The following is a 12,987-nucleotide window of genomic DNA, read 5'->3' as shown; positions in this document are numbered from 1 at the left end:
TAATGCTGAAAACAGCTTCAAAAACGAAATCTCTCTCTCTCTCACTGAAAGGTACCATTATCTACAAAGCACTACTTTGTTGGTTGGTAAACAATAACAAATCCCTCTCCTCAAAAAAATAAATCGAAGAATGTCTTTACCTGAAAGAAGACAGCCATGGCAGCAATGATGCGTCTCTCCTTTATCGCAGTGCCCAGACTGTCAAAGTCATCAGAATTGTAAAAATAAATCTGCATCTACAGGCAATAAAATGAGAACAAGGTTATGAGAACAGCATCTTTATAAAAATCTTCTTTGAATTTCCTGTTTGGCAAACACAATGCATTATGGGATCAGAATGAGTATTGCATTGATATGCATTGATATTCCTCTCATCATTCTTGCGCACGTACGCAATGACGACACATCTCATTCTTCTCATTGCTCAACGTTTTGACAAGGATTATACGCGCTCTGAAGATGGATTTAGAAAGAAAGCGAACATCAGAACCAAATCCCCCTCAGCAAGGTACAACAAACAACACGTCTTTGTCAACGCACAAAGTTTTGTGTGTTGAATAAATGTTAAATCTACTATTACAGAACAAACAGGACAAGGACAGAGAGAGCGAGAGAGATAGAGAGAATAAAGAAAGTAAGATGAATGGAACGTCAAAGCTCGCAGAAGCTGAACGATCGGTGAAAGAGATGGTTGAAATGCTGGGAGTAAGATTAAGTGTCTTTATGACGGTCACGTTCCAGAGTTTATTCTCTGGCAGTCTCTCACGTTCTGACATCATTTGCTTGCCGATGTTGTTCCCGCTCACCGTGTTATAATGTTTAGCTCGTTTCCCTGGTCATTTAATGATGCGTGTAAGAAACCCACCACAAAATCTATTCACTTCCCCGCTGTTAGGACATTCGTACACCGCATCGGTGAAAAACTGGAACAGATCTGTCAGAAACATCTCATAGACAAAAAACATTCTTTTTAGGATCTCAATTGTTTTTTTCTCCTGAACAACAAAATTAAATGAAGCACAAACTGAGGCTTTTAAGTCTTGTGTTTCTTTCTTCTGACAAAGAGATCTCAAATATGTTTCAAAAAGATTTGATCAAAGATATCAAAGTCTCAATAAATCTCACTTTCTTTGTGAAAGTCTATTAATAAATTCTATTTTTGGAGTGGTGATGTGCCGACCTTACCTTGTTTTACTTTATATATATATATTTTTTAGCCGAGCAATCATTTTGAGCTTCTTTTTTTGCCGGGGATGTGCATGCTTTTGTTTTCGTGGTTTGTCAAGATATTAAAGCCCGCAATTTCTTTGTTTCTGATCTTATAATCTCTCAACATTTCTCATCAGATTCTTCAAACCACCTCAGCTAAACTGGCTACCTTCATTTCATTTCTCTACAACAGGGGTTTTCAAACTTTTTTGCAGCCGAATCTCCTTGACCTTAAGTACGCCTTAAAATTCGTAGTAAATATTTAAATAACTGAATAGCACTTTTTGCATTTTTACATTTACTTTTATTGCCACATAAAACGTAGCGATCGATTTTGCACTAGTTCTCTGCCTTCTGATATATTGTAGTCTGCAATAATAGTCATATGATGAACAAATAAAATATATTTTTTGTTAGTATTCTAACAATTGTGTTATTTAATTGTAATTTATTAATGTTTTAATATTTTAACAGCACATTTGCATGTTTAACTTAAAAAACAATCATTTTTATTGCCACATAAAACATTTTTTGCACAAGTTCTCGGCTTTATGATATATTACACTCTAAAAAAACAAACGGTGCTATATAGCACCAAAACAATTGCTTTGGATCGTAACGATAGAAGAACCATTTTAGTGCCATATAGCACCGGTGAAGAACCAGTGAAGCACCAGTGAAGCACCAGTGAAGCACCAGTGTAGAACCATATAGGGGCCATATAGCACCACATATGGTTCTACATAGCACTATATGGTTCTACACAGGTGCTTCACTGGTGCTTCACTGGTTCTTCACTGGTGCTATATGGCACTAAAAATGGTTCTTCTATCGTTACGATCCAAAGCAACTGTTTTGGTGCTATATAGCACCGTTTGTTTTTTAGAGTGTAGTCTTGTGTAATGGTCATATGATTAACAAATGAAATATGTATTTTTGTTGGTATTTAGGTTTTTTATTTTAAAATGATTAACATGTTATTATTTAATTGTAATTGAAAAAAATATTTTTAAATAATTTATTAGCACATTTGCATAATTAACTTTAAAAACAATAATTTTTATTGCCACATAAAACCTAGCAGTCAATTTTACACGAGTTCTCGGCCTTCTGATATGATGTAGTCTTGTGTAAGTTATATAATAAACAAAAGAAAATTATATTTTTGTTAGTACTTGGGTTTTATATTTTTAATTGTATTATTTAATTGTAATTTATACATTTTTTAATACTTTAACAGCACATATGCATGTTTGACTTCAAAAACATTCATTTTTATTGCCACATAAAATATAGCAGTCCATTTTGCACTAGTTCTCGGCTTTCTGATACATTGTAGTCTTGTGTAATGGTCATATGATTAACAAATAAAATATGTATTTTTGTTGGTAGTTTTTTATTTTAAAATGATTAACATTTTATTATTTAATTGTAATTGAATGTTTTTTCTATTTTTTTATAATTTAATAGCACATTTGCATGATTAACTTTAAAAACAATAATTTTAATTGCCACATAAAACCTAGCTTTCAATTTTACACGAGTTCTCGGCTTTTGTATTTTTGTTGGTATTAAGGTTTTTTATTTCAAAATGATTTACATTTTATCATTTAATTGTAATTGATACATTTTTGTTAGATCAACTCACAAACCCCCTGAAATTCCCCGGCAAACCACCAGGGGTTCACGAACCCTAGTTTGGGATCACTTAGTAAAGCAATAGCACACCTATCCACAATCCACAAAGTTTAAGGTATCATATATGTTTTCAGCACAGAGTAAATAATGAAACCAACACTAATTTTATTAACAAAAAGGCAAAAACAAACCAAAAATATGGTTTATTACTGTCGTAGACTAATTTATTCAACTTCACTGTCAGAAAAATGGTAAAAAATTGTCTGTCACTGGGGAGGTACCCTTTTAAAAAAGTACACCTAAAACTTGTAACAAAAAGTGCATAATAGTACCTCAAAGGTACATATTGGTACCAAACGTATACATATTTTTATTCCTAAATGGTACATTTTAAAGGGTGCTGCCCCAGTTACAGGTTAGTTGAACAAGGCATAACTGGATAAATCTCTTCCAGCCACTGGACTGGATTGCATTGAAGTTTTAAATGGCTAAATAATGCTATCCACTGCGTACAGATGCACGTCAATTGTATTTTTGTGCAGAATGGGATTTATGGACCGAAGTCGATTCGTCTAATGAGAAAATGCTGCCAGAGAGGAGGAGTCAACACAGATCTCCCAACCTCAGTGCCAGCTAATTTCTAACAACCTTAGACTGATGAATACAAATGATCTTTCTCCTGCTTTAAATTGTCCTGCAAACATCGCATTGATAGAAAACAACGCTGATAGATCGTAGATAAATGGGTTGTTACAACAGAGTAGAGTTTTGGCTCAATATTTAAGTGCATTCTGACCTTGCTCAAAAGTTAAAATGCAATAAAAGAAAGGGCTATTTCTGTAACACTAGATTGTCCCTGGCAAGGCAGCTGGCACGTCTGAAGACCCCAGGGCACCTCAGGCTAAAACAAGTGAACAGAAAAACAAGGCCTCCCTTAAACCCAGTAATTAAGTCTAGACATCGTCAGAAAGAGTTAGGACTGAATTAATCCTTTAATAAAGAGAATAAAGAACAAAGTTAAAGTCTTGTTAATGAAAACCAATCAGTCTCCTTTAGGCCTTGTTTAAATCAGGCCGTTCATTGGTTGGGTCTTCATGGGAGGGAAATGTATTACTCATTTATCACTAAACCTCATTAGCCAATTAGCTTCCTACAAAAGCCAATACAGCATTTAGTAACTAAGAGTAAATCACAGCACAAGTGTTCAGTCAATGAAGCAAAACATGACGAAAACAATGCATTTGCCATTGCATAAAGGCAAAAACATTTTGTACACTTAACTTTTTACACTTGAATTGCGTATCGTTGTTAAAATTAAATGCGATGGTGCGTTAAGAGTCAAGTTATTGCAAACATTTCTTAGAAATCTTCAAATTATTTTTATTTATCTTACAAATATGTTTAAGTAGTACTGCTCTCAAACTCAATATCGAATGTTTTCAAGGTCAAACACAGACGTTTTGCAAAAAATAAAAAATAATGGTAATAGTATTTACGCTTGAAACATATCTAGAAAGACTTTTGACTGAAAACAGAACAGAAATGCGAATCTATTTCATGTGAATGGAAATAGAAAGGCAGAAAGACTAAAGTGCACTTTTCATTGAAGGTGAGTGAAATATTTTCGCAAACAGCATTGAGACGCTGTTTTGTTGTCAAAGCCACAGGACGCATTAGTTTTTAATTGATCAGTTGATAAACAACCCTCACTTGACTGAAATACCACAGGATGAGAAGATGATACAGCCAATTTCTAAACCCAGCCGAGCTGTTGAAGTGGAGATGAACAAATAGGGCAAGATGACAGCAGAATATCCTTGGTCTTGCGAAATGCTGCGAGTCGATACGCGCATTGATCTGCAATTCATTGCGAGGTCCACCATTTAACACACCTGTTTCACGCTTCACAAGTCAAGTGAATCCTTGAACTCATTTAGTAACTTCGTCCCCTGTCCTCTACGATCAATCCTAATCAAGTTTTTTTAACGTGAAACGCGAGTGACTTACCTCTACTGGAAACTTTCTTCCGTTGATGCTGTGTTCGGAACCAGCGGACCCGTTGGTGCCGCCCCAGTGAAACTCCACCTTTTCTGCTTTGAAGCGCCCGGGTAAACCAGCGCCCCTTACGAAATAATCGTTCCTCAGTATGATAGAAACTGTAAAGCATAAAGAATGGGAAATAGTGGTTGTATAGAAAGTCATTACTTGCCATTCCCTATAATAATAATAATAATAATTTGTTACATTTATATAGCATTTTTCTGCCGCACTCAAAGCGATTTACATATGAAAAGGGGTTCACAATAACCACCAATCTGCCGTATCCACCTGGATGATGCGATGGCAGCCATGTTGCGCCAGGATGCCCACCACACACCAGCTTATTAGTGGAGAGGAGACAAAGTGATATTGCCAATACGTATATATAAGGGGATGAAAAAGTACCAAAAAGGGAGTTTTTGCTTTCTATGTGGACAAAGGACTTCAATAAAATCAATAATTACACACATGAAACCGAGTGCGCTGTCATCAGTCCCATATGGACACATTAAGATGGGTTTCATAGGCATAGCCTGTCACATTATACCATATAAAGAGCTAACCTCTTGTGTTTTTAATACATGCATTGGTAAACATCTTTCGACAGATCTGCTGAAGTAGAATAACTAAGCCTTGAGTTGAGACTTGAGAAATTAATGGACTTCTTTCAACAACATATTACATTCTTCTACATTACAGATTTTAAAAGGAGTTAAGGGATTGCTTTTTCATCATTTGATTTAATAGTTTCGGGCAAATAGTGCAGTTTACTAAATAAAAAGACATATTTCCCACTGCGTTCCCACATGAGCAGATCATCATGCATTAAATTCATTCATCTGCACTGACTTTAAAACTACAGTCTCAGATTAAAGGTACAAGAAGGTACAAAAGTTGTCACTTTGGCGGTACCTTTTCAAAAAATAAACTTTTGTACCAAAAGGTGCATATTGACGCAACATTGCTTCCTTCCATTGTAATGAATTGAAGCCAAAAATGTCTAACCATAGGTGCTGCCATGTTACGTAAAAACGTCAGTTTGGAGCAAGGGCATGCGGAGAAGGAATCTTCAGTCAAAGCCGCGATATCAAACTTCCTCTCAAACGCTTGCACACACCGCGTTTCTATAGCATCAAATTACTAGCTAAAATGAAAATAAGCAATTGAACATATATCAGTGTGATAACAACTACCTTAAACGACCAAAAACATCTTTTGAAAAATTTGAATGAAATTATTTTTTTTTTATTTAGGGCCGAGTCCCATTTGCTTGCATGGGTAGGGCGGGGTTTATGACTTGTTCTGCAGCCAGCCACCAGGGGGCGATCAAAGAGTCAGCGGCTTTACTTTTTAAGATGTATAAGGCACACCCGATTGGTCCCACAAAGGTACACATTGGTACCTTAGAGGTACATACTAGTACCTCAAAGGCACATATCTGTACCATAATGGTACATACAGTATTTATACCTTTTTGAAAGGTACCGTCCCGGTGACAACTTTTGTACCTTTTTTTCTGAGAGTGTACTTTCATAGGTTCACTTGTAAAGTGTGCCATGTTATAACATCACAACATATTAATCTGGATAAAAATATAAGCGTTTTAGTGTCTTGCTGAGCGTTTACTCCTTTACTATGATAAAATCAAAAAGCCCCATTCATGCACATTTTAGAAACTAAGAAGAATTGCAAGAAACCAGTCTATAGTTAGATCACAAAAGCCATCACGTGGAGCTCTGCATTAAATTCTTGAGCAAGCTAAAGTGATGGTGTGAAAATAAACAAAGTGATTACAGAGGATGAGAGGACTATTTGCGGAGATATGGATCTTTTGGCAAACACACACAGTATGCACACACTGGACTAAAGGCTGGCGCTACCCAAGAGAAGGCAACGATGCTGTGGTTTAAAAGATCTCACGTTGTGCTCTGTAAACTGTTGGATAACTCCAAAAAAACATGTCATGGTGCCATGGTGTGTTAACGGTCCTGGTGAAGATTGCTCAAATCTATTGAATATGTTTCAACAGACAAATAGAAATGATGCCATGCCTACTGTAATTTACTTTGACCACATACCTTTTACATTGTTATGGTATATATGTTGCATATTTTTTACATAAAATATGTAAAGTTGTTTGTATTATTGTTAAGTTTTTATATGTATTGTGTATGTATCTACAAAAACAATGTTTGCAGCATATTTTCATCTATAATATTTTATATTATAATTTTTATACATACATGCATTTGGAAGGTGCTTTATCCAAAGCAGCTTATACGGTGCATTACAAGGTATACACTTTTATCAGCATGTATATTCCTGGCCTCGAACCCATGATCTTTGCGCTGCTATTGCAATGCAATAGCATTATTATTTTTTTGATAAATAATTTTTTGTATCTATAATAATTGGTGTAAATGGGTGATTCTCGCGAAATTAGACTTATGAGGTGTCATGAAACATTTTGATAAAAAAAGTAAATGCAAAGTAAGAGTATCAAAATAAGAAGCATACAGTTACAAACATCTCTTCAGGTACTATTTTGCACATAATTTTAAATGACATCAAACAAACCAATTTTGTTGTTTTTTCCACATTTAAGGGGAAAATTGTCATTACCGCAACGTGTCCATGACTGGATTTGGGTTCTTTGACATGGAAATATTTATAATTAAAAAATCTAAAAAATAAAAAGCTTCAGTGCATGTTATACTATAAACATTTACAGTAAAGAAACATGTGGTATTTGGTGATCATTGTTAAACATAGAGACAATAATAAGGAATATAAATGTGTCCAAGACCAATTTTTTCATCCTCCAGAACAATTTTCAATCATTGTTTAAGCCCTCAAGGAACTACATTTTTTTAAAAATTGTTGTAAGGGACATAATTGACTGTGACACACAAGATGGCTACCAGGTAAGCAGTTCTTATTTTTTCTCTCCAGATAAAAGTTGAAATTTTGTTTGTCATAGTACCTAGACAACTTTTTAGTTCTCATTACTGAAACATGAGTTTGTAGATGCATATATTTAATGTAATATCATGTTGCGGTAATGATGTTTTTGATAATGATCTAAAAAAATGTAAATAATTCTATAGAAAATATTTTTTAATCCTCCAAAAATAATGGTTATAGTAAGTTCAGACCTTAATCTTATATGTTCAAAAAATTGGCTTCAAGGGCTTTTAAAAAATTCTGATGCTGGACACCTTCTAAATCCGGATTTCGTGACAATCACCCAAATGCCTTGTGCAAATTTCCGCTCACTAAACCTTTAAAAAATAAATAGTGCAATGTCCAAATGATGAAATGATTCATGCAGTTCAGATTTCCACAACAGATGTAAAGGCATTACAGCAAAATCCTGTGGAATTTATAGAAACGCAGGGAGAAAGATCAACAGGGAGGTGTCAGACTTTGTGGACAGCGTGTCTGATATTTGTTTGAGCTTTGACTTTGGCTGAGCCGAGTGGAGAACTTTCAAACCCTCTCAGATGTGATGCAATGGTCTGTCATGATGGAAAGCCTGCGGTCTCCGGGTATGTCTACAGCGCAATTACCATTACATAGTTAAACATTTAAGATCAGCCTTAGGCTTAAAGTGCAATTTATCCTGCGAGCGTTGAAATAATCATGAGATTGAACAAGTATCGACCATATTTAATTTTGGACAGACCTGTTTTTCCCGTGTTCTTCATGGTGGTCCTGTTTGACGACTTGGTTTCGAAACCTTCCAGCGTGAGCTCCTGACATTCCTGAGAGGATATGGCATCTTTATCCACAATGTTCACAGGAGACTGATTCCCATATCCGCACTCTGGATAAGCAGACGCCCATTTCTGAGGTCCGTAGTTCCCTGCGAACGAATATGAGAAAAAATTATATAAGAAACATATTTACACATTTGACAGACGCTTTCATGTGTTTTGCACTTCAAAGGTAATACATTTGATCAACATGTGTGTTCACTGGTAATCAAACCCTTGACCTTTTGCGTTGCTAATGCATTGTTCTACAAATTAATCTACAGGAACACTATAAATCATATATGGGACCTCTCTCCAAACATCAACTTGTCTAGCAGTCGAGCAAAAATCTGAATTAGCAAAACAAAGTCAGTACAAACTTCATCTGCAGCTACAGTAAATCCCTCGCTGTGATGTGGTTGAGCTATCGTTTCAAACCCATCAGCCATCTGTGTTGAGCTAAGACAGGAAAACACGAGCGCAAATGTTGGGCAAACACGAAGCATTGAACTGATAAATAGTTTCATTACCAGTGGGGGCAGACGTATCAAAGTCCATGTCAAAATGGTGTATGTAAATTGCAGACCGGTTAATGGTTGGCACATCAAATTAAGTCTCCCACACAGTATACAAATAATAATCAGTGAAATAGAGCAGGCTGTGGCAAATAACTAAATGTGTGGATGGGATTATGGTTATGAAAGCTAAATAAAGCTAAAGTGTTTTGAAATGTGCAGCTTTGTTCGATGCATTGACGCAATTTCCACTGAAACAGGAAGTTAGGGCGGGGCATATTGTGCATACTCTCCCTTTTAAAAATAGCCAATGGTGTTTAGATTACAAGGCAGCCTGGAATCTGATAGGTGGAAGTGTGAAACTGTAAGTTTTGAACATTCATGTTTTCTTAAAGGAGTAGTCCACTTTAGAGATGGGGTCCATTGACTTTTTATAGTAGGAAAAAAAATACTATGGAAAGTCAATGGGCCCCATCTATAAAGTGGACTACTCCTTTAATGTAAATCTTGTCAATGTTTTGAAGTAGAGTCACAATATACAAGTATTGTCAATAACTGTGATAACCAAACCATTACCAATATTAGGGTAATACTACACATACTGTATGTCACACTGGACCACAAAACCAGCCATAAGTAGCACGGGTACATTTATAGCAATAGCCAACAATAAATTGTATGGGTCAAAATTATAGATTTTTTAATGCCAAAAATCATCAGAATATTAAGATTATGTTACATAAAGATATTTTGTAAATGTACTACCATAAATATATCAAACTTTATTTTTGTGAGTGGATGCAGTTGCTAAGGACTTCATTTAGACAACTTTAAAGGCGACTTTCTCAATATTTTAATTTTGAACCCTCAGATACTAGATTTTCAAATAGACAAATACTGTCCTATCCTAAACCATACATCAAATTAAAGCTTATTTATTTACACTTATGACTGGTTTTGTTGTCCAGGGTCACATATGATGATGATATCATAAATAATTTAGCATCCATTTAAAATTTTTCCTTAAAGGATTAGTCCATTTTCTCAAAAAAAATCCAGATATTTTACTCACCACCATGTCATCCAAAACGGTGATGTCTTTCTTTGTTCAATCGAGAAGAAATTATGTTTTTTGAGGAAAACATTCCAGGATTTTTCTCATTTTAATTGACTTTAATGGACCCCAACACGTAACAGTTTTAATGCAGTTTAAAATTGCAGTTTCAAAGGACTCTAAATGGTCCCAAACGAGGCATAAGGGTCTTATCTAGTGAAACTATTGTCATTTTTGACAAGAAAAAAAATATAACCACAACTTCTCCTCTATCTCCCATCTTCTGACGCGCCAGCGCGACCTCACGCAATACGTCATCACGTCAAAAAGTCATGAATGACAATACACCCCAGTGTTTACACGTGTGGAGAAAGAGGACCGTTCCGACGTTGTTGTATGTTGAGTGATACTAATTAATGTCTTTGTGTTAGTTTATTGTTTAAAATGGTCTGCAAATGTGCGTTTCATGTAACAAGCAACCTTTCCACGGCATTACGCAATTACGTGAGGTCGCACTGGCGCGTCACAGGACCGGAAATAGATGAAAAGTTGTGGTTTAAAAGTGCATATTTTTTATTTTTCTTGTCAAAAATGACAATCGTTTCATTAGATAAGACCCGTATGCCTCGTTTGGGATCGTTTAGAGTCCTTTGAAATTTTATACTGCATTAAAACGTTACGTGTTGGGGTCCATTAAAGTCCATTAAAATGAGAAAAATCCTGGAATGTTTTCCTCGATAAGCATAATTTCTTCTCGACTGAACAAAGAAAGACATCAACATTTTGGATGACATGGGGGTGAGAAAATTATCTGGATTTTTTTTAAGAAAATGGACTAATCCTTTAAGAGCCACAATGGTTGCAAACTGCCTCCCTACTCTTCGTTCTCTTTGAGTACTATTATTATTAAAACAAAATAAACAATACAAAAGATGTATTCGACTGATATTATTGTTTATATACTTTAAAAAAAGAGGTGAAATAAAAGCACAATATTGTTTCTGTAAATATCGCTACAGTGAAAGCTTTTGGGCAAGATAATAATTTAGTTAAAGTCTGATATCATGACAGCCCCATTTTGAAGCACACTAGTTTATAAACTAGATAGAAAAGTTCGTCGGAACAAACTTTATGTTGGCTTGAGAAAGCCTAGTCTGAGAGTAGAGTTTGACAACTTAGCATGAAGCTATCATGATTTAAGATAAAGCTAGCATGATTTAACATGAAGCGAACATGATTTAGCATGAAGCTAGCATGATTTAGCATGAAGCTAGCATGAAGCTAGCATAATTTAACATGAGGCTAGCATGATGATAGCATGATTAGCATAAAGCTAGCATGATGCTAGCATGATTAGCATGAAGCTAGTATGATGCTAGCATGATTAGCATGATGCTAGCATGATTAGCATGAAGCTAGCATGATGCTAGCATGATTAGCATGATGCTAACATGATTAGCATGAAGCTAGCATGATTAGCATGAAGCTAGCATGATTAGCATGAAGCTAGCATGATGTTAACATGATTAGCATGAAGCTAGTATGATTAGCATGAAGCTAGCATGATGCTAGCATGATTAGCATGAAGCTAGCATGAAGTTAGCATGATTAGCATGAAGCTAGCATGATGCTAGCATGATTAGCATGAAGCTAGCATGAAGTTAGCATGATTAGCATGAAGCTAGCATGATGCTAGCATGATTAGCCTGAAGCTAGCATGATGTTAGCATGATTAGCATGATGCTAGCATGATTAGCATGAAGCTAGCATGAAGATAGCATGATTAGCATGAAGCTAGCATGATGTTAGCATGAAGCTAGCATGATGTTAGCATGATTAGCATGATGTTAGCATGATTAGCATGAAGCTAGCATGATGTTAGCATGATTAGCATGAAGTTAGCATGATGCTAGCATGATTAGCATGAAGCTAGCATGATGTTAGCATGATTAGCATGAAGCTAGTATGATTAGCATGAAGCTAGCATGATATTAGCATAATTAGCATGAAGCTAGCATGATTAGCAGGAAGCTAGCATGAAGCTAACATTTATTGCGTTGCTAGGGTACTAAGTTTGGTTGCTAGGGAGAAAATTGCCATCCCATAATGATCACCCTTCAAGCCACAAGTAAAACGGTCCAACCCCCGTGTCTCTACAATGTTCTGATGCGGAGATATAAGGCTTTGTTTATTCCGTTGCTAGGGTACTAAGTTTGGTTGCTAGGGAGAAAATTGGCATCCCATAATGATCACACTTCAAGCCACAAGTAAAACGGTCCAACCCCCGTGTCTCTACAATGTTCTGATGCGGAGATATAAGGCTTTGTTTATTCCGTTGCTAGGGTACTAAGTTTGGTTGCTAGGGAGAAAATTGGTATCCCATAATGATTACACTTCAAGCCACAAGTAAAACGGTCCAACCCCTGTGTCTCTACGATGTTCAGATCCAGAGATATAAGGCTTTGTTTATTATGTTGCTAGGGTCTTCATATTTTGTTGCTAGGGGCGTGGCTTAATACCTCAATAAGAATCCCAAGAGACTGATTGGATGCCTGAGTAAAATGAGCCCACCCCTATGTCTCTATGACACTCTGGTGCAAAGATATCCATCTGGGCTTTTTATAATGGTAGTCTATGGGAGATGTTGCTAGGGTACCCAAAATTGTTGCTAGGGGCGTGGCTTAATAGCTCTGGGGTGATCCTAAGAGACTGATTGGATGCTTGAGTAAAATTAGCCCACCCCCATGTCTCTAAGACACTCTAAAGTGAAGATATT

The 12,987-nt window shown here is 36.0% G+C and overlaps 1 protein-coding gene across 1 annotated transcript in view; it reads right to left on the bottom strand.

Annotated features, from left to right (window-relative positions):
• Positions 1-12,987, bottom strand: part of ca16b (carbonic anhydrase XVI b) — a 117,038-nt gene that overhangs the window by 43,855 nt on the left and 60,196 nt on the right. Inside the window, exons 3-5 of the mRNA XM_065279752.2 lie at positions 8,573-8,752; positions 4,855-5,003; positions 141-236 (exon numbers count right to left, since the gene is read on the bottom strand). Of these exons, the coding sequence (XP_065135824.1) occupies positions 141-236; positions 4,855-5,003; positions 8,573-8,752 (425 nt within the window). The remainder of the gene's footprint in view (positions 1-140; positions 237-4,854; positions 5,004-8,572; positions 8,753-12,987) is intronic.

Source organism: Paramisgurnus dabryanus, chromosome 7 (assembly GCF_030506205.2).
Source record: "Paramisgurnus dabryanus chromosome 7, PD_genome_1.1, whole genome shotgun sequence".
NCBI classification, from domain to species: Eukaryota; Metazoa; Chordata; class Actinopteri; order Cypriniformes; family Cobitidae; genus Paramisgurnus; species Paramisgurnus dabryanus.
Note: the sequence above shows the minus strand (reverse complement) of the source record. Positions and strands in the feature narration are given on the sequence as shown.